Here is a 21668-nt window from a genome sequence, read left to right as displayed (position 1 = left end):
CAGGATTTTACTCCGCTACAGCGGGCCGACAGGAAAGAAATACCTGAATAAATATAAGGTGAAAATAATATTGAGCGTGGCTGCAGTGAAATGCCGGCAAATCCAGTAATAATGTAAATATGCTCTTTGTGCTGACCCAGAGGGAGTTCTCTTTAACCACTTACCCGATTGACTCCTCGTCCCCTGTCTTCTCCATAGTTTGTTCCCAAGATTTCAAAGAAGATGTTGGGGTTGGTGCCATTGTCAGTGAACTCCAGGAAGCTGGTGAGACCGCTGACACCAAACTGCAAGTGAAAGGACGGATATTCATCTTTTACAGTTCAGAACCGTTTGCACTATTTTCACACACCAAAACGCATCTGTGCCTTAAAGTACATCAGCTTTGTACTCATTTTTGTGCGCTTACCTCATTTGTATTGGCCTAATTTAACTAAGAAAACGACGGAGTCATATGGCGGCCCCCATTACGGGCCACGGGACGCATGTTTGACGCATGTGTTGAAATCACTGACATTTCGGATACACGGACATATATTATAATAAAGATGGATACATATACAGCAATTATTTAGGTTTCAGTGTCCACATATAATGCACGTCACAATTTTAGAAACCAATGGATGTGAAAAGTTGTTGCTACGGTGATATCTAAGCTGTCATATCTAAGCTGTCAGTGTTGGATGAATCAAACACTGAGATACCATATTTTCGCGACCATAAGACACACTTAAAAGTCTTAAATTTTCTCCCAAATGAATGGGGCACCTTATAATACAGTGCACCTTATGTGTGCACCGAGTTCCAAAATCTGTAAATGCTTTTCAGCTTTTGTAAACGCCATTTCGGATTCATTTCATTCATTTCGGAAACAGAAGATGCTGTATGCGAGTACATTGCTAAATACACGCTAGCATGCATGTTTTAAGCCAGCGTACCGGTATGTTCTACCATGCCCTATAATCCGGTGCGCCTCATGTATGTGTTAAATACAGAAATAGCATCCGTAACTTAGACTGCGCCTTTTAATACGGTGCGCCTTATGACATGCAGAATTGTTACACAAGCGTATGAGCTGCAAATGAGTGTTTATTATAATCACAATGGCGTCACATTCCAAAAATCTGATTAATAGCACAGGCACGTACAGCCGGTAAAACACGGCACTCACACGTAGGAAAATGGAAGCGATGCCAGGCTGTTGAACTCCATCAGTGCTTTGGGCAATTTAACACAGTTGTGTTGAGACAGACATCAACTGCCGGATCTGTCTGATGGAAGTTGCCAAACTCTCAAGGTGAAATTCAGAGATAGATATATAAGCCTTTGCGCCACATTTGTTATTGTCAGGCACTAATCCTAAATTAGCATTTCATTCGACTCCATCATTTAGTCAAAGCTCGATTCCTCAAGTTAAACTTTTACCGACATCAAACCAGAGGGCATCATTCCAACGCCTGTTTTTTTTTTTTTTTTTTACCCCATCGCAAGCTGAAGTGTAGAGATTTATAAAACAGCTTCAGGATGAACCTTCCCGTCTCAGGCAGTCAGGTATTCAGAAGCAGCTCGTACGTGTCGGCGTGTTTATTAAAGTACGCCTTTGAATTGATCAACTCTCGGGTCTTGACGTCGACTGAGCTCAGACAAGCTGGAAACTTTCCACTTGAACTTGTGAACAAAAAAATGGATTTGCATATGATAAGAAAAACTTAAAAACGACAGGCTTATTTAAAGCCTCCTCCGTGTCATTCTTCATCCCCGGCGGGGATGTTAGTTATAGCATCCGATGCCACTGTAAAAATGAATTTAAACAGTGATGCCGCCTTTGTCTTTTAACTAGAGTTCCTCAGCAACGGAGCGCCAACGTGCCTTATCTCCCAAAGTTCAGGTAATGAGCGCAACGTCTAGAGATGTAAATACACACAGAAGCGTTTCAATCCTCTGTTGAAAAACTTCCTTAACCCCAAAACATTCACACGACGCTGCCAAGTGAGACACAGGGGTGATTTTTTCTTTTCAGATATATCAGAGGCTTCGCCATCTGTTGCACTAAAGAACACGGCAGCATAAAGTTCAATAAAGTTCTAAAAGTCTGGTGGTTGGACAAAGAACAAAGTTTAGTCATTTCTAAGTCTCCTGGTTGGCGATCAAAGGTTAAACCAGACGCCGGCACATCACAGAATTGTGATGAACCTTTGTTAGCAACAACGCTGGTAGATGTAGAGAAACGGAGTGATGAAAAGAGACTAATGTCCTAGCTATCGCTCTCTGACTGCATCTGATACCTCTGTTTGCAGAGGTCGTCCGCAGCAGGACTCGCAGAGCTGCCCTTTTTGCAAACAATGCCAAAGAAAATGCCAAAATCCGACACGGTACGAGCTGGTGTCACGGCTGGAGCGGCTGCTTTGTCCTGCTGCTGATACCACAGAGCAGGGGGGCAAGTTTTGGTTCATCTACTCAATTAGTTGTTAGAATTCAACGTTTCTCATTTATTTTTTTACACATTTCATTTCCTTATAACCTACGTGAGCAATCAATCAAAAGTTTTTCCAAAAAACTTTGGAAACTTTGGTCCGATTGTCAGTTCTGGAATCACATCACTTTAGTGTGGTCTTAGATCTAATATATATCAGATATGGAGCCACGCAAGAGGTTCATTTGCCAAAAATCAATTAAGATGAGGAAAAGCAATGCTTATTAATAGGAATAGGAGCCGCTAGTGTGTTATATATTGTAATAGTCTTGTTTACTGTACCTTTTTCACAGTATCCAGCATGCTTTTCCCCCCCTGCCAGGGTTTGGAGTTCTTCCTGATGCAGTTGAGGCTGGCCATGCTGTGCCACTTCCTGTCTTCCAACTTTCTGTGGAAGGTGTTGGCCAGCAGCAGCACGGTGTCGTAAATATAACGGTTGGTGATCTATGGAAGAGAAAGAAGAAATCATATAGAAATAAAACATGAGGCGGCGACAGACTAAAATCGTTGCCGAGGCCGCCCGGTGCGTTGATGTATCGAGGAAGGTCTTAGAATAATAAAGCATTTCAGCAAGCAAACTCAACCAGAAATGAGAATCACCACAATGCTGTTGCTTTTCCTAGGATGGGGAGGTCGCTGTGCTTGCAGTATGGTCGTTTGGACATTTGCGCCTGAACACGCGCATCTTTATAGGTGACAATAATTAAAACGTATTGATGGAAGAGGGGGGGGGGGGGGGGGGGGGGGTAAGGGGAAGAGTTAATTCAGTCCGTGATCGACCACTGTGTGATTTACTGAGCCTTTTGTCTCCATGTTAATGAGAAAATAAAAAAAAATAGATTGACTACATAATGATTCAACAGGCACACACACACGCACGCACACACACACACACACACACACACACGCATACAGGTGTGTTTAGGCACATGATACGAAGCCACTTAATATTGCAGGAGCAACACCACCTTAAAATCTGCTCCAGCCAGCAGGAGGGGGTGAAGGAGGGGGTGAAGGAGGGGGTGAAGGCCACGCAGCTCCAGCAATACACTCATAGTCAGACTATCCGCCGCTTCACTCAGGAGCCTCCAAATCTCTCTTGAAGCAAACGATGGTTCATGGTTCACAAGTCAATCTGTCTGCTTTCAGGGGGAAACCCTAACCCCCACCCCCCCTCCCGTAGAATATAAACTACACCGTAAACAGCTGTCCCGACACCAGCCATAACATGTTTATTAAGTGGCCTGGCTGTTGTTCTCTCTAATATTGAATTTCTTATTGCTCCACTGAGTCTTTTGTTTTCCCTCTTGATTTATTAAACCTTTCTGAACACAGAATAAAAAGCAGGGCAGCCCAGCACCGTCGGTTTTAAATGACAGCAGCCAGGATGAAGAAGAACTAAGCCGAATCTACTTCCTTACTGACTCGCTCAGTGTGTGTGAGTGTGTGTGTGTGTGTGTGTGTGTGTGTGTGTGTGTGTGTGTGTGTGTGTGTGTGGTCAGACTGAGCCGATATGCTTCAGTGCAGTGTGAAATTAGGCTTCTGGTCCACTTTGACCAGCGTGCTGATCTTCCTCCTCTGCCTGCTCCTTTTTCATCCCTCATCACCTCATTCACACAGCCTAAACTCCACACACACACACACACACACACACACGCGCGCACACACACGCACACACACACACACCACACACACACACACACACACACACACACACACACTGGGCATGCAGATGGTCACAGGCTCTCCCTGTCAGATTCTATCCACATGCAGCGGCTGAGCTGGAAAGGGTCGATTTTTGATAAAAGCCTTTTACACTTTAGAAACAATTCATATTAGGACACGGAGGACACAGTTTATTTACCGTACGTAGCTTCTATAATGCTACGGGGCCTTCTGGAATTAATCTCTTTCACTCAGGGACTCTGTATTTTGAAGAAATGCATGGCGAGGCCCGTTGGTTTCTATTAACCTTTTGTATATCGCACAAATGAATTAAAAGTATGTAGATGTGTTTTTAATTGCAGACATTTCTCAGTGTGATAATATGGAACATCTCATTTATAAGTCATAAACAAGTAATGTTCCATTCCATGATTGAAGTGAGTGAAGGCCTGGAGGACTGCCCTGAAAGGGAAATATCCAAAAGAACATTAAAGCTACATTTCTGTCCTTGTGTTCTTCCACCCTCCATCAAACGTGTTCCTCCGGGCTCCAACGCACACACCCACATAAATCAAATGCACAATAATTCAATTTCATATTTTCGTCCCTGACACATGCACAGTGTCGCCGTTCTTTTCTGCCTCCCCTGTTTGGCTTGGTGATGTGACTCACACACAAAAGTCCTCAGAATTATGTGCAAACTGCCCCTGGGGATGTGTTTAACAAAGAAAACAATGTAGTAAGGGTGAAGGCATGTACGCTTAAAAGATCCTTTCAGGGGTTTTATTCTCCTTTTTTAAGCAATGCATTGAAAAAGAGTAGAAAAAAGAGAAAACACTGAGTGCTAGCTCACAGCTGCAGGTTTGCTTCACAATAATCCCAAACATAATAAAATCTCTCTGTTCATTATTTTTGAACCTTTGTGCGCTCGCATACTGCAGCTTTTGCTGATTACTGAGCTCATTTTACAGCTGCCACATACTCAATAAAACAAAATTTCTTTGAATTCCCACTGAGAGACCCTCTCTAGCTAGAGGTCCAGTGTGTATTATACACACATATCCGATGCAATGTTTACAGCAGCGCTTAATAATGGACAATAACATCAGTTCTTCTTTACCCGCGATGCTAATGAAATTATGAACCCCCCCACCAACACACACACACACGGGTGAAAAATGCTGCTCTGCCAAGATTCTGCGCAGGCCCAGAACTCACAAAGAGATTTAAATACGAGCTTTATATCTGATAACAGTACTTGTCAGTTTTGATCAATTGTGCAGTACGCAACAAATTTCAAACTCCACTGCAAATGAAATATGCATGACTGCAGTCACAGAAAAAACTCTGACATTCTTAAAAAGGAGGAGGGCTGAGTTCCTGCAAACTGTTCTCACAGCTAGAAACTGTACCACCAAATGAGTAATGCTCCTACAGTGTTCTCTTTGTTAAGGTACTCACGTTGTGAGGACACGTCATCATTATTAGGTGTAAAGACGGCCATCAGCATCTTTCTGCTTGTGTTCTTAAACACCATCATTTCAGATAACAAGCCTTCCAGGGGCTTTTTTAATAAAAGATCCCTGACAAGTTTATTTTATCAACTGATGAATGCACAATTCAGACACGGCCTGTGGCCAGTGTGGTCCTGACTGACACCTGGGTTGTGGGCCTCTCTGAAAGCCATTGACCTTGAGGGAACGCTCACCTCCAGCTGCTGAGCTTTGGCATTCTTCGGATCGCAGAGGGAGGTGTTAATCCTGTGATTGTGTTTGACACAGCGCTGCGTTGTGTTCTGAGGCATGGGGAACGTCTGACGCACCACCGTCAACCGGCCGATCGACTTCATCACCAGCTCCTGCAGGTCGTAGTCGGAGATCTCCTGCGAAGGAGAAAAAAGAGAAGGTGGCGTGAGTCGGTGCAGAAGCCATCATCCTCAAACAATCCAGTTTCACAAGCAGAAATTTGGAAAAAAAGCATGCATATAAGTAAAAAAAAGTCGCCATTAAAAACAAGAATAAAATATGAAGAGTTCAGAGCCAAAAGTGCACCATGGGCGCGCACGCGTGCACATGCTCTGTGTGTACATGTGTGTTTGCACAGTCTCTGCATGTCCTTGCAAAACCTTGGGGAGGAATCATTGCTAATTTTAGCCCGAGGACACAATCCCTCCCTCCCCCCCATTCACGGATCTCCATCCATCCCTCGCAAGTGCAGCAGGTCATGTGGTGATGAGATGAGAACTGACGTTTATCATCCCCGGTGGAGGCAACACCGCCACCAACCGAGACCTCCCTCGCCGTCTTTTAATGATGAGCGTGCAGCGCTCGCGTGTGTGAGTGCATCCCTCCCTCCCCCCCACGCTGGTTTATTTGTACGTGTTTTGGTGTGTTTAGCTGTGGCGGTACTTTTATAAAGTCTCCTCCTTCAGCCTTTAGTCTCACCTGCAGGAGGATTGAAAGCGGAGATGGATGACGAGCATCCATAAACACAACATGGAATGATCCTAGCTGATGATATTTGGCTGTAATTAATCTAATCAAAGCCTCCTCTTCCTGTGATATGATCATCCAGTATACCAGTGCAGGCCTCAGCTATTGGCTGAACCAGTGACACATTACCTTCCAGCTACATGCACAAACATGCGCATGTATTTCTGGATTTCACTGATGCTGGGATGAACCCTTGAATAAGCTGAAGGTCTGAAAGGCAACAGTGCAGACTGGCGAGCTTCACTTCTAGTTTGGCTCCTGTTTTCGTATCTGTTAAGTCACTGTCTTCATATGTTCATCTTGTCCTGATTTGCGGTCCATCTCCTCTCCTGGAGCTGTTCCCTGTCACCCCCCTGTGGATTCTCTTCCCTTGCTGACTAATGTGAACAGGCGAATATGTTCTCTCAGCCTTTGATCTGCCTGCCAATCACCTCTACAGAAGGGCTGTGACTTTGTTAGGCTACAGTGGATTCGTTCGCATGTTGGAAGACCCAAAAACAGCCCACCAAGACAAAGGTGATGAAGTCACTGTAGGCCCATGTTAGGTTTCCGAAGAGACTTTTTTGTTGGCATTTTATTGAAGCGAGGAAAAGATGGAAAAATTAAACTACTCAAGGCTGATGATTCACAAAACAGAAAATAGAATTAGGATTCCAAAGCAGCAGTCAAGGACAGAAATGCAAACATCAGCATGCAGGAATTGTCCCCGATGAAAGGACCCATTTAATAGACGGTATGTAGATGCATGAGTCCAAAACAGATGAGGAGGAAAAGCCCGTATCTTCATGTTTACCCCATGAACTCCAGGATCTGGCCTGCAGACACTCCCACCCACCTTGACCTTTCACCGCTCTATCCTCCTCCATTCCCTCCAACTAATCAGCTCTCATCTCTCGTGCTGCCTTTGAAGACAGGATTTCAGTCTTCAGCCTTTTTAGCACTCGTCTTCTATTTTGTCCTTAACACATCTTTCTGCCCATCCGTCCTCGACATCTTCCTCAGGGACCCCAAATCCTGTCATTCTCTATTTATCTGCAGATGAGGTTGGGAAGCTGTTATTTATTCCTCTACTCTGTCCTCCACTTTCTCTCCCGTTTGATTCAGGCAGCAAATCCCTTTTTAAGGTTCAAACTTGTCAAAACAAAGAAAATCTGGAAAGGTCACGTCTCCAAACACAGCAGCGTAATTGTTTATGAACAACTGGAGCAAGTTATTTCTAATGCTTTTTATTTTATCTTCTGTCTCTGACTGCATTGTTGAAGAAACCCTCTGCCACCACTCTGCTACCATACATTAGGGAATACATTACATATGTACAGCAATTACAAGCTACAAAATTCCCAATTCACTGCTCATTTCAGTGATCATTTACACCCTTTGTAAGCACACACACACTAACACAATTGCATCACATTGACTTACCGTACTAGGTGGCTGTGGGCTTAAACACAGGCCCCTATCTCCTAGCTTGGAGCTGTCCAACTCTTTGGAAATTTAACTACATGTTAATTCATCCGCAGACCAAAAGAGTGAGATTGGTCAATAATTTTATATGTTTGACCTGTTTATTGAATCCTTGGTGCTAGCATACTACCGGTACCTTGGTGGTCTACCATATACACCGAATCTTGGGGACGTGCTGAGGGCCAAAATATCCGAATCCTCTTCTCCAAGAACCAAACAATCCCTCTCTTCATTTGAGAAAAGATGATGAAAAATAGAGAGAAGAGCAACAGAGAAAGATAAAAGACCGAGGAGGGATCGTAAAGTTTGGCATTCCAATGGCCAATGATACTCTTGTGAGCTCTTCTCTTTGTTCTCTGATCTTTAGCAGAATGAAGCAGATGCAGAAGAAAAGACGATCAATTATGGACTGTGAGCCCCCCCTCTGTGGGCCCGCCGGACTGTGGGTTGTAGATAAAACAGCATTCTGACAGCCATATAGTGCCCCCTCATCCATTATAAACCTGAGGGAGGGAGAGCACTTTCAGGAATATTCAGCCTCTGAGGAGGCGATACCAGAAGACATTACGCATGAAAAAATATTGCAGCTCCTCATCCATTTGAAACACTCTGCTTCACAAAGCCATCAGTGGGGATATTATGCCTACATGCGCATACTAGCGTGTGACTTTTCCAACCCTTGTAGTTACAACTAGAGTATTCAATTTGACCAGAAAATGTTTATGAGTGGAGAAGCTACTGGGGGAAAAAGTCTACTGTTCCCACTTCAGAGGCCGACAAACGAGAAATAACAAAATGAGAATGAGACTGACAGGCTGAGATCGTTTTAGGCTCTGGGACATGACATGAGGCGGTCTCAGGTTCTTCCGTGAACTGTTGAGGCCATTTAGATGACGACTTGAACTGTGACATTTCTGCAAGAGGCAAGCCAGTGCGATACGGAGCCTGACGCCGTCATAGCGAGCACATGAGAGTCACCAGGCCTTTAAATCTGAAGAGCACTGAGCAGGTCGGCAGCTGGGAAATCTGACATGAGAGAGTGAAAACGAGCCTGAAAGGGCCCGAGATGAACTCTAACATGAGCGCCATATCAGACCACAATGCAATGCAACGTTACCTGCAGGATATTTTTCACAGGGGTGGTCGAAGGGGGCCGCTGAACATCTTGGCACGGAAGCCTCAAAATCCAAATTCAAATGATTGTCTAATTCAATTACATGGTGTTGTCCCAGCTGAACACCATCTGGCCACAGCTCAATGCTCTGCAAGTGTTTCTTTTGCCACTGATGCCTCCAAAAGCAGCAGGTACAAAGTGCTACATGCTACATGCTGTTAAACCTGCACCAGCAAGTTAAAGCTCCCAGACAGCTGAGCAAAGGAGAGGCTATTGCCAAGAAGCCAAGAGACTACCGGTACTAGAAAATACTAAGAAGCTTGTCAGGACACAAGGCCATACAGAGGTGCAACACTAATTCACAATATAGTTGCTAATGTGATGCCATCAAGCTTTTTAAGGAAGAGAACAAAAGAAACAGAAGATTTAGCCTTTCTTTTCTTTTCAGTAGCATTTTTGAAGGCATGTAAAACTTGTCCTTGAACACGTCCCACCGTGCTCGCTGCTGTGCTTGAATAACTATTGTTCAGAGTGGGAGTGGATGGCTGAATGGACCCCCTGCTGAGCCTCAGCGACTCAGTGTGGTTCCCCTGAGGCTCTGACCACACATGGCAGCACATAAACCTACACACGCGCGCAATAAAAATCAATTTCTCTGACCAATAAAGTTCAGAAAGAGGTGGTCCTGTTGAGAATTCATATGAAATTTGGGAAAAGTGACTTTGAGAACTGCAATTACTTTTCATTTCCCCTTAATCCTGAAATCTTTTAATACTTCAGTGCTAATACCTTTTTGCTCCACCCATTTTCAAAAGAAATCTTCATTATGGGGGTGAGAGATGGGATGGAGGGGAGTGTATTTGGGCAGTATTATTACCTGCTATATTCTACTAGATGCATATGAACCCAGGATGTTATCCTCACTGCTTACATGAAAGGTTGTTTTTTTTTTGCTTTGCTGTTGAAAATGTTACTAAAGAAATCAAAAGCTTTTCAGGTTCTCTCTCCTCGGTGCCCATCTGGAGCTGAAACGTGCATTTCCAGCATAACTTCACAAAAAATTCACCTTGATGCATTATTTCCTCCGTACTCACCTCATTGATCAGGATCCAGTGACAATCGAAGGCCACCAGGTTGGTCTCCACCACCTGCCGGATCAAAAAACAATACTGAAATTAGAACTGGGGGAAAAGATTGCATTTATTTGGTAAAATAAATGAGCTTAAATCATTTTACAAGTCAAAAAATCACCCAACCTTTTAATGTTATACAAATATTTACATATAGCAACACACATTTGTGTGTGGCTACTATTAAAATACATGAGAGCTTTTACGGAGACATTCTTTGTTCTATTTCTGGCTGTAGTATTTAACAGTGGCAATTATCTGGCCTCAGAATGCAGGGCCATGTCGGCGTGGCGACAGAGAACACCTCCACTATGAATAGTTAATGCAGCAACTCAATAATTTAGACAGTATGCACCGGCTCTTTAAGCAGTGGCTGCACAACTGTTAAGAACTGCTGCGAGGTGCTGCCAGGGTGATGAGGAAAGAAGGACATCCCTGGAATGTCAATCACATCTGCAGCACATCTGCCCTTTTCATCATTCCCTCCGCATGCAGTTGGTCCATGTGTTCCGGTTCTCCGTCTTGTTAATGGTGAGCTCCACTGATCTCTAACCGTGCACTTCTTCAACCCACACTGATTCAGTACCTCCTCCTCCTGATACCCGCCGTAAAAAGCCATACGTTCTGGGGGGAGGGGGCTTAAACTTGTTGCCGAGGGCTGATAAGTCACCTTTCCTTGTGTTTCCACTGTTGACCCTCCTGTGGAAGTCAAAGTTATAAGGATGTGGTTTGTTCATTTTGGATTTCAATAATGTTTATTGGCTCAAATGTGCCATATTTTCTTATTTGAAAAGCTACAAAAGGATAAAAGGTCACGACTCTGCCATTTAAGATCTGACATTAGATATCTGTGGAACACTGCGTGCTCAGAACATTTCCAGTGAGGGCTGGCGTGAGGTGAGGAAGCTGAAATTCAAATTTTAGTTCTTTCTGGGATTAATATTTTCTACCTATTTTGCTCCGCCAGCCAAAACTTCATCTCAGTATGGCTCAGAGAGCAAAGAGCTATCTGCTTGGATCCAGTGGACACAATCCGAACTCCCTCAGGAAGCTGTGGTGGATGTTGTGGGCAGATGTTTGCATGCTCACTCCTCGAGCCCCTTCCCACATGACTGGTCTTCACTTATCACTGAGGACTAATCAATGAGAGCTCAGTTTGTTTCCACCGCCTCACCTGAAACCTTCGATAATGCATCACGCTGGTCTTGCAGGACCCTGACTTGCACATGAGCCGCCGAGGGGCAGATAAACGGAGTGTCGGCGTCAGCTTGAGTGAAACTTGTTCTTGGTTCTCGACATTTGTCTGATCCTGGACTCACCTAGCCCATTTCATTTGAATGACCTTTCCCCCCCAGAAAGGACACTCTTGCCTTACTTTTGCCTCTTGAGTTAAAAACACTCCTTGGGCTCTCTGTGGTCTTAATCCCACCATCCCATACCACACGACCCCTTCATTTAGCTTCTCTTCTGCTTCTTCCTGCCTCAATTCTCATAATTACTCGGTTTTTCACTGTGACAACAACCTTCAGCACTGCTCACACCCCTGCTGTCCCTTTGTGCAGTTAATATACAGTACCACTCGTACATCATTAGCTCTAATTGTCTGGGTAACTATAGCACAGTGTGTCATCAAACACTTCTTAGCTCTAAATAAAAGGCAACAGCTGGAGAAGGTGATGGAGTGTGGATAATAGTGGTTTAATTTTCCACGGAGTCTTCATAAACCATCAGTGGAGGAGAAGATGGCTGCCACTCTGCCTAAAGGCAGGCTGGTTTCTTTCTCTTTTTTTTACCATATTCTACACCCTCTCCATCTGTTTCTGCCCCTCTGAATATGGGCTTGTCTCTGCGTTACAATAGGTAAGCAATGACAATCAATATGTGTTGTTCTTCTCTTGCCAGCTCCATCTCTGTGTCGCGCCAGTGTTGGGAAAACAAAGAGAAAGAAAAGAGAGGCTGACAGGACGGAGGTTTCTCAAGGTCTCCTCCACTTCAGTCTGCCTTTCAGCCTTGTCTCGTACCGTCCTCACATCCCTCCCCTGGCGCTCATTAAGATTTTAGCACACATAATACGCACAGTGGGACCACCAGGAGATTACGGACAAGACTTTTCTTTTTTAAATTACAAAACGGCGGTTGAGAGCTCATAAGCTTTGTTTGGATGTTATCAGCGATGCGAAAGAAATAGGTTTTGTGTTTCTTTTGATGGAGCTTCACATCTCCACCGTTCTGACTCGCCTCTGGCAGTCTTCTGGACAGATGTTTCAAGCTAATTAGGGAAAGGGCAGACTCCGAACATTAGACGTGACTGCTCAGAGATCTGTTCAATTCCCTCAGTCTCTCTCTATTCACTAGAGCCCATATGCTAGCACACAGCACAGCTCCACTATGATGTCACTAACATCAACACCAGGCTTTTGTGTTTTGTGCACATTCTCCACGACATGCCAGCCCCCCTTCGTTCTGCCTCTAATTCTCCCTTGAAATGCAGATAACGCCTCATCTTTGCTTGGATTTTTCATCAGCAGCGTGACACCTAGCAACAAATATTTTAGTTAAGCCTTTTCTCAGAGACAGACAGGGTCAATCTAATTTGACACAACACACACCGGCTGTGGTGAAATCAACGCCTCGTTGACTGTGTCATATTCCAGGACTGATGTGTGGAAAGAGTCCAGCAACGGGCAAAATAATTGATTTTGGCAAATATCTCTGGCCTGACATGTGAACCAAGGTCGGCTGCTTTGACCGGAAAAGCATCCTCTCTGTGTTGCTAGTTCCACAGATCTCCTCCTGCCATTCTCTGAGTGACAGTAGACAGGAAAATATACAATATCTTTGGTTCTTATATGCAAATCACATTAATACACGGTGAAAGAGAATTTTTTAAAATAATTAGCGCACAAGTGTTGCAATGCAGGGCCCTGTACTCTGTGGTGGAAGCTTGGAGGAGGAGAGTGGGTGTTACCATTAAATTAAGGGCTCTAAATTAAAAATTACTTGTATAATTTAATTTCATGCATTATTTGGGGTCACATCAAGCCTACAGCCCAGCCTACAAACTATCCAAGCCTTTTACTTTACATGCAAACACAAGCTGCTGAACAGCACACAGATGCAAAGACAAATGTCTGAAACCTCAAGCAGAGACTCATTTTGTGCACAAACTAGACTATAAATAAAAGCAATTATGCGAGGAAACGGTGATGGGGACATATTGGTCCTTTAATTAACGTACCCGTCGCTTTATGTACATGTGTGGGACTTGCAAACACCATTAACTGTAAGTGAAAACATTAACAAAAGTGCCCTGCAATTCCTTCTCAACTTTAAAATGTAAATGTAAATGTAAAATGTTTTGTAATTAATGACAGAAAGCAGGAATAACTAAGTGTGGGTGACTTGTGTGTGCCGATTGCACTTAAACTGGCTCATGTGCCAGAATTTTGTCTCCTGCAGACGCAGCAAAAATCACATCTGCATTAACCATCACCAGATTAAGACTCGGTGAGAGGCGTCTCTTTCTCTGCATACAGTCTTTAAGCAGCCTCTGCACAGGTTTGTTACCACACTGTGTCCTTTCTGTCACAGAAAGCTGAAAATGCAGACTTTTTGCTCTGCACATCACAACTGGCCACCAGGAGGTGCTATTTTCAGTCAGAGCACACATATGTAAATAGAGCTCCCCAGATTGTGCAGTTTGTCATGTTTTGCACAGTAACTAATCACATATTGCTGTATTTAAATGTGATGAATGTAAGTCTGTTATAGGCCCAGCCTTCCAGGGTGTAAATTGAGTCTTTAGGTGCATGCAAACCGCAGCATTGTGTGCACGTCTCAACTTCTCCTCCCAGAGTGAGCCTAATGTATGTGTGGATGTGTGGAATATGTGTGCATCTATTTTTGTAAGGAGGAAAAACAAATCTGCTTTCTTTTAATAAGCTAAAACAATAAAGTTATGATCCTGAATGCACCAGAACGTACCATGAAATGAGCCAGAGGGGGTGTCAAAGGCCGGCGTGATTTATCCAAGTAAATTTGTTATAATGATTAGAAAACTTGGCCATTACTGTCTGTTTAATTAGCCTGATCTAACCGTGGTCACACTTCAGTGAGCGGCTACTTCTGCTGCAGTTGCGCCTTTATGGCAGACAGCCGGGAAAAGAGAAATCTCGTGTTATAGACCATAGACGAGCTCTTTCTTTGTGAAATTTTCGTGATTGCTGAGGAACAATTGTCACATTGTGAAAAGTGTGTGCCAAGGACTCCCCCCCAGTCTCGCATGCACAGAAGTCAACAGCTCTACGGAGCTGTCACATGTAACAACAGCTACCAAAGCTACACTTGACAAGGTCTTGCCCTGTTCATCGACTGGACACATACCCGCCCGCGCGCGCACACACACACACACACACATACACACACAGAAAAAGAGGGAGGGAGGCGCTATTGATCAGTCATTCACTTTTTGATGAAAGCTAGGGGTGAAAAAGAGCTTTCTCTGCAGCTATAAGTTTTACTGTCCGTGGCTGCCTTTGTCTCATCTCTCTCAGTGACATACAGCAACAGGAACGCCAAGACAGCAAAAGTATTTGATACTATATGTTGTGATGGCAAAGGGTAACAGGGCCAACATGTAGGAGATCTATCATCCTTGACTAATGTGAGTGTGTGTGTGTGTGTGTGTGTGTGTGTGTGTGTGTGTGTGTGTGTGTGTGTGTGTGTGTGTGTGTGTGTGTGTGCAAAACATGCACTTGAGAATCTTGTGTAGGGGCCCCATTTGGCGCAGCCTTGTGCAAAGAAGCTTGGTGCTAAAGTCAAGGTTAGAATTGGGTTTAGATTCAGGTTAATGTGTGTCTGTGTGTATTCCTGCAGAAGAGCACACAGTACAAGTGTGTTGGTCGGCCTCTCAGCTTATCGATCAGACAACACACGAACGTGCACCTGGGCACGAACTACTGCACAAAGGGCACGTAGTCTGCCCCAGTACGATGAAGCTAAATGGAGTGATTACATTTGATTTTTATTCTTTCCACATTCCAAGAGTGAGCAGCATGTCACCATTGCTAACCTTTAACAGATTGTCCACATTAGAGATGTTTGTGAAAGCAAAATAAATAAGCAAGACTCTGGGAGAGCAGAGGGGAGATTTCCCTCCTGTTTCTGTTTACCATCATTCCTCCGATTGACCTGCTCGTATGTGTTGATGCAGGCCTGTGATGCCCTTAACAACAGCGTTACTGTTAACAACAAGGTACCGTGGTGTTGGTTCGAAGCTCACGTGGACGATCTGGGAGAATGGCTGCAGTTGACGTGGGATTGGTGTTAGATCAGAGGGTTGAGATGGTGTGCGAATACACAGGTGAAGGGGAGAACCAGCTGTGTACAGCAAACACAAGCAGCTGTCATGGCCTTCAATTACACATCTGATCTGGCCTCTGGGGGTGGGGGCTGCATATGCTGAGGTTTTCAGCTGCAGACGCTGACCCCACTTTGCACTCTTTTTTTTTCCCAGTTACTATGGGGCAAGTCTTCAGTTTTAAATCATTTCTGTACAGATCATTATTCTTAGCCGGGATCAAACTAAAGCATGAAATCATGTAGAGCGGCTGTGGCGTGGTACATGTTGGTGTTTTTTCCATTTCCAGTAGCAACAGCATAGCTGCATCTCCCATTTTGGGTGCATTTTGCTTCCGGTAGCACAACAGTGGAACAGTACAGCCACAGTACCTCAGCCAATCATCACCTATAAGGGCCAACTCCTGCTTTCCGTCTGTCGGGACCGGTGAGATGGGGCCACAGACAGAGAGGTGTCTCGGTGCCTCTTTTAATGACTCCACCATCAGGGGTTCTGTCTTTGTGCCACTGAATGTCTTAGCTCAGCTGTGTTGCTATGGGGTCCCTGTCACATATGAACCAGCTATCGGCCTCAGCCCTCCATTCTCTGGCCATCTGAAGTGCGGCCGGCTGAAACGGAACGGGACCACTAAGTGGAAATGTGGCTACGGTGTCAGTAAAATTCCATTATTTTCCAGAGAATGTTGACTGCTAGATAAGAGCAAGTGGTGCATTTCATAAATAATTTGGAAAACGCCTTTCAGAAAATGGAAGTCAGGAGGAACGCGCCCTAAGATCAAAGCAGAGCTGAGATAATAGATTAATTGACCCGGGAGACAGATCATATCATCTGCCCTCTTAATTATTGAATCGTGTTTTTCTTCCATTTCCTGCTGGGCCGTGTAAAAGGGAAACTATTTAACCTAGAGCCTGATTTTATTAGAGAGATGCGCGATAAGAAGATAGCATGACAACCTGGGAGTGGGCAAAGTCTAATTTGCATGCTTTATTTGTTTGGTTGTACATCTGCATCCTAAAAGGAATCCTCCGGGGAGGAAAAACTCAACGGAACATGAGGAAGTGAAACGCATTTGTCAGCTTGTAAGGCCAATAATCACACAATAAATAAAGAAGAAGCAGGACTTTTACTATCAGCAAAGCTAAGCTAGGCAATATGTGAACATGTCCCTGTTTGCCCCTTTTATGCACATCTTTGGACTGTGGGAGGAGGAGAAAGTCAGAGCTATATGGGGAACATACAAACTGCTCCCATGCAAAGTTGAGTTGCTACAGCAGCTCCAGACTCCATCAGTAAATCAGGAAAACCTAATGTTCATTCAGGCACAAGCAAAAAAACAAAACAAAAAAACCCAGCTCAGTGCTGAAGGGGTTAAAGTCCCGGTGTAGAAGATGTTCTGCCCCCCCTTCCTTTCTTCCTCGTTCATGTCTTCGATCGTCTTGACCAAAGACAATTCCAATTTCTCATCGACTACATCAGTGGAATAAATCCCATTAATTCCCAAACGCGGGTACAACAGCTCCAAACATGTTCCTTAATCAAAGCGGTGCGCAGGAAGGGAAGGGAGGGAGGGAGGAGTAGAGGCATTTCATTTGTTCATCCCACTTCATCCCGCTAATGATCTGTGCTCTGTATTCACACACACCTTTGGGGGTTTCAGCCAGAGGAAAGGATGTGAACACGTTTAAAGAACCAGCAAATTCAGACACTTGGGTGCCGGAACAACACCTGCAGGTGGATTTGGACCGTAGAGTCGATATTTAGTTTAATATGATAAAAATGTATTGTTTTGTTGCTAAATGACCATTATTCTTTGTTTAGCTCTGTACAGCGGGGGTCAAAAGTGGCATTCTTCACAAATTCCACATTTGTTGCAACAAACATCCAACATTTTCTGTTGATAAAGTTCAAGGAGATGAGGAGAGTCCTTGATGTGCCCTTTACAAAACGTGAAAGCCAAGAGGAACACTCTCCGTATTCATCCATTTACAGTGCACTCACGCGTTCACTCACGATTCCTGTTCATTGACCAGCCTCCATCACGCCTTGGTGATCCGATGACCTTCTGAGCAGGCGAAAAACACAAACACAGCGGGCAGGTAGCTCTGCTTCGAGCACAGAGCAGCTCCACACAAATCAGCATCTCGCACCATCAGCCGAATGAGTGAGACAAGGGAGGACAGAAGAAAACAACAACTAGCTCTGCTTTTCCTCCATCAGATCCACCACCTTGAAGATCGGTGCTACAGCTGTAGATATTTTCGTATAAATACTGTATACCTGATATATATATATATATACTGTATATGGTGATCAAATGAAGCCTCTTTTCCATGTCTTGTGCAGACCTTCGTCATCACTGGCTACTTAAAGACATCCTATATTAGATACAACATAGAGCACTCAAAAATGGAGACAATTGTGTTGTGCCTATAATATAATGTAATATAATATAATGTAATATAATATAATATAATGTAAACAGATTTAAAGAAAATGCATTTAAATGTATATTAAAATGTAATTGAATTGGTATGGCGATGACCATGAAAGCCTTTTAGGCAATATTAATCATTAAGAGCTGACTAATTACGTCTTCATTTGCTGTGGATTAGCTTTTTGCTTTTCCTTCAGTGGAATCAGAATTGATGGATCAAGTCACTGAGCTCAGATGATGATGCGTTTATGTGCTCAACCTGCTGCCTGCTCATTTTGATATATTTACTTCATTTCCCTTCAACACTCACAGGTAAGAACCAGTCAATTACATGGAAATCTGTGTCGTTTCCTTCAGGTCTGCTGTTTCTCTCCATTCTCTCCCTGCGCAACGGCTAAACGATGAGGGAAAACATGCAGAATGCTGACATTTCCCTTTAAGCCTCTGGGATGTAAGGACACCGAACAAAGATAATCTCAGCGTTTTATTTTGCGTGTGCAGTGGATAAAAGTATTTTCATGTTCGTTTCAGATGAATAATGAGATTAGAATCTTTGTCTCTGTCATGTTACATCTTCTATTGTCTGCTGCTGTTTTCACATCAAAACTATATTATCTGTGGAGCAAATGTTTAATGTTCCACCTACATAACCCCTTCTAGGGTTTAAATCCTTCGCTGCTCTGTAAATTTATGGCTGTAATTTGATATTGTAACCAGACTGGGGGGGGGGGGCACGGTCCAAACCATCCATTCTGATCCCCCCCGTCTCATTTACGCATGCATTCAGCGTATTCCAACTATACAAAGAGGCCATAGATCACAGGTCTTTGTCAACTATTTCTGTCATACAAGAAAAATTCAACAGAAGAATGATTTATAAAAGAAAATATGTGCCAGCCTGTCATTATTCACCGAGTGAGTGAGTCAAGGTAAAATAAAAAAAAAGGCGCCAGCCATGAGAGGTGAGATGTGACAACGCTCCAGATTACTTTTGATCAGACATTTCTTTTAATTTTTTAATGTAGTTTTCTGTTTGGCTGGGTCCTGAAAATGACTGCAGTGTGAGCAGAATGAACTTGAGCAGGAACTTTCGACTATGCTGAGTCAATCTATTATTCAAAATATTTCTCACTCACTATTTCCCTTCATGTATAATTTGCTCTGTGTATCATCTCAGGGAGAGTCTTCATGAAGTGTCTTGATTAAAGGAAAGCAAGAGAGAGGCCCTCAAAAAATGAGAACATTTTACAATTTTAATAGGTTGAGATCAAAAAGCAAAACTTTCTATTTCCCACTTTACTTTTACAGATTTATTTGGTCTGAATCAATTTGAACTGGAGGATTGTTGGAATATTTTCCAAGACTGACATGGATGTATGGAGAGAGAGTAACGAAAAACTAAGAGGATGACCTTGGAACACTATAGATTACTTGAAACACATAGATTTAAAAAATAAAAATCTCCCCAACAATGCCTCTTAGTAAGCAACTCTTGTTGAAGTCACATGTCAAACTTTAGGCCTGTGGGCCACATCTGGCCCTCGATGCAATTAAATCCAGCGCGCAATATTATTTCCTGTCAATTATTAATGATCCCTCAGCGACCAGAAGTCATAATGCATTGCAACAACTGCAGTGCCATCAAGATGTCAACACATCCTCACTGCAGCGGAGGCGTCGCGCTCGTCAGCTCTCAGCATTCACGTATGCGCCTCTGTGTAAAAGAGCTCCACGAAAGGGGACAGTGACCGTCACACCGCAAGAGTCATGTTTGCTATCATTGTTCCCCGAGTGGAAACTACCAACATTATCATCCATCCAGCTCTGTGAAGGTGTGATGTATGCATCCCCTGTTCCCTGCCCACCCTCTTTCTCCTCCTCCTTACCCAGCTGGCCTTCAGGGGGAGGGCTCCCCCTGCATAAGCCTGGTCCTGCTTAAGGTTTCTGCCTTAAGCAAAATATACCGTTGTGTATTTTGTGGTCGAGCTCTGTGTTGCTGTGAAGCACCTAGATCTAGAAGCCACAGGACACACACACACACACACACACACACACACACACACACACACACACACACACACTATTCATGCATTCTTTCACCAATGGTAATGGATGAAAGGAGCGAAGGTTGGTGCTCTTCCCGACAAGGATGTAGGAGCATTCCGTTCCTTATTTTTGTTACTTCCGATGTCTGAGGACAGCGAGCCTGCTCTGCTGTTGTGTCCACATGAAGTGGGAGGAAGCGGGAGATTTATGCAGCAACAAACAGCTTTGTTGGCACTGGCTTCTGCATTTTCCTACATGTTCTTGATTGAGAAATGTTACATGGGAAAGTGAGTGAATGTGTGGGTTCGGGGACATGATCCGTTTGTTTGTGTTGTAAACTGAATGCACATGCATTGTGTAGGGCATTTGGAGGAGCCGACAAGTGTTGTGATTCCAACAGGGACAAAAGAACCAACAAATCAAAGAGAACCTTTACAAGGCTTTGTCACATGGAGGCACGTCATTTAAGTCAGTAAATTCTGAAGTGATAAAAGAATATATCAGGCCTTTGTATCACTTTCTCAGACACCATTGATTTATAGAGTGCCATGACTCTGCCTGCAGCCTGCAGCCTGACCTCCGATCCTTCCGCTCAAGATGAACCAAATTTCTGTCATTTGGGGCGTAAAGTCAACAAATGACAGTAAACTGTTGGTTTGGGCTATCAACTGTTGGGAGCATTGTTGGCGCCAAAGGTTATCAGAAAGACTGAGAAGAGTCTGATTGAACAGACTTGGGAAAGGTGAGGAAAGGTGACTTTAATGCACTTACTTACATTCCCTTAATTGTCTTCCATCCCTTAATCTCTCTCTATGGGCGCCATCGTCTTTTTGGCAAGTCATAATTTTAGCGCAGCTGAGAGCTGACATCAACATCAGGGCCTAATGGCACTTGGATGGGAGGTACTTATTGTGACAAATGACCTCTGAGTGTTGGGTGAGGGGGGAGATGGTCTTTTGTGGAGGTATCCAAGTGTCGCCCCTTTGTGTGACAGCCTTCCTCCTCCTCCTCATCTTGTCGGGGAGAGAACAACCACAGTTATCAATCTTTTCCACAGGTCTTTATCTCCTGACACTTCCTAGATCGTCCCACTTGATGTCTAACTAAATTAGGATAGGATATAGGATTTTATTTTTGAAAGTAGGAATTAAAATAATCATAGTGCCATTCCCTGCAATGCCTTTTATTTTTTCCATTAAAAGCGTACACCCAACCCCTAACTTTCCTATTATGTTTTAAATCACACCCTTCATACAGTGAATTATGGGGTGTGTGTGATTGAAATGTAACCAGACTAATTTTACCTACAACAGTGCATCATTTTAAGCCAACCTCAATTACCTTAGAAACAGCCCTTCATTATGAGACATTCAATACCTGCACTGAGATCATGCCTCAGAGGTAGACGCTAATAACTACGTATCTGGGTGAAAGATTTTGTTTGTTACAGTTGAATGCTGCCTGCTGTTAGGTTGGCCCACGGTGGCAGAGCAC

The 21668-nt window shown here is 43.8% G+C and overlaps 1 protein-coding gene across 3 annotated transcripts in view; it reads right to left on the bottom strand.

Moving 5' to 3' along the window:
* Positions 1–21668, bottom strand: part of grid2 (glutamate receptor, ionotropic, delta 2) — a 263655-nt gene that overhangs the window by 91270 nt on the left and 150717 nt on the right. For all 3 annotated transcript variants that reach the window (XM_057032330.1, XM_057032331.1, XM_057032329.1), the window contains exons 5-8: positions 10300–10353; positions 5844–6017; positions 2753–2914; positions 165–284 (exon numbers count right to left, since the gene is read on the bottom strand). In XM_057032330.1, coding sequence (XP_056888310.1) covers positions 165–284; positions 2753–2914; positions 5844–6017; positions 10300–10353 — 510 coding nt within the window. The remainder of the gene's footprint in view (positions 1–164; positions 285–2752; positions 2915–5843; positions 6018–10299; positions 10354–21668) is intronic.

This window comes from Takifugu flavidus, chromosome 5 (genome assembly GCF_003711565.1).
Source record: "Takifugu flavidus isolate HTHZ2018 chromosome 5, ASM371156v2, whole genome shotgun sequence".
Taxonomy (NCBI): Eukaryota; Metazoa; Chordata; class Actinopteri; order Tetraodontiformes; family Tetraodontidae; genus Takifugu; species Takifugu flavidus.
This window is presented reverse-complemented; position numbering and strand designations above follow the sequence as displayed.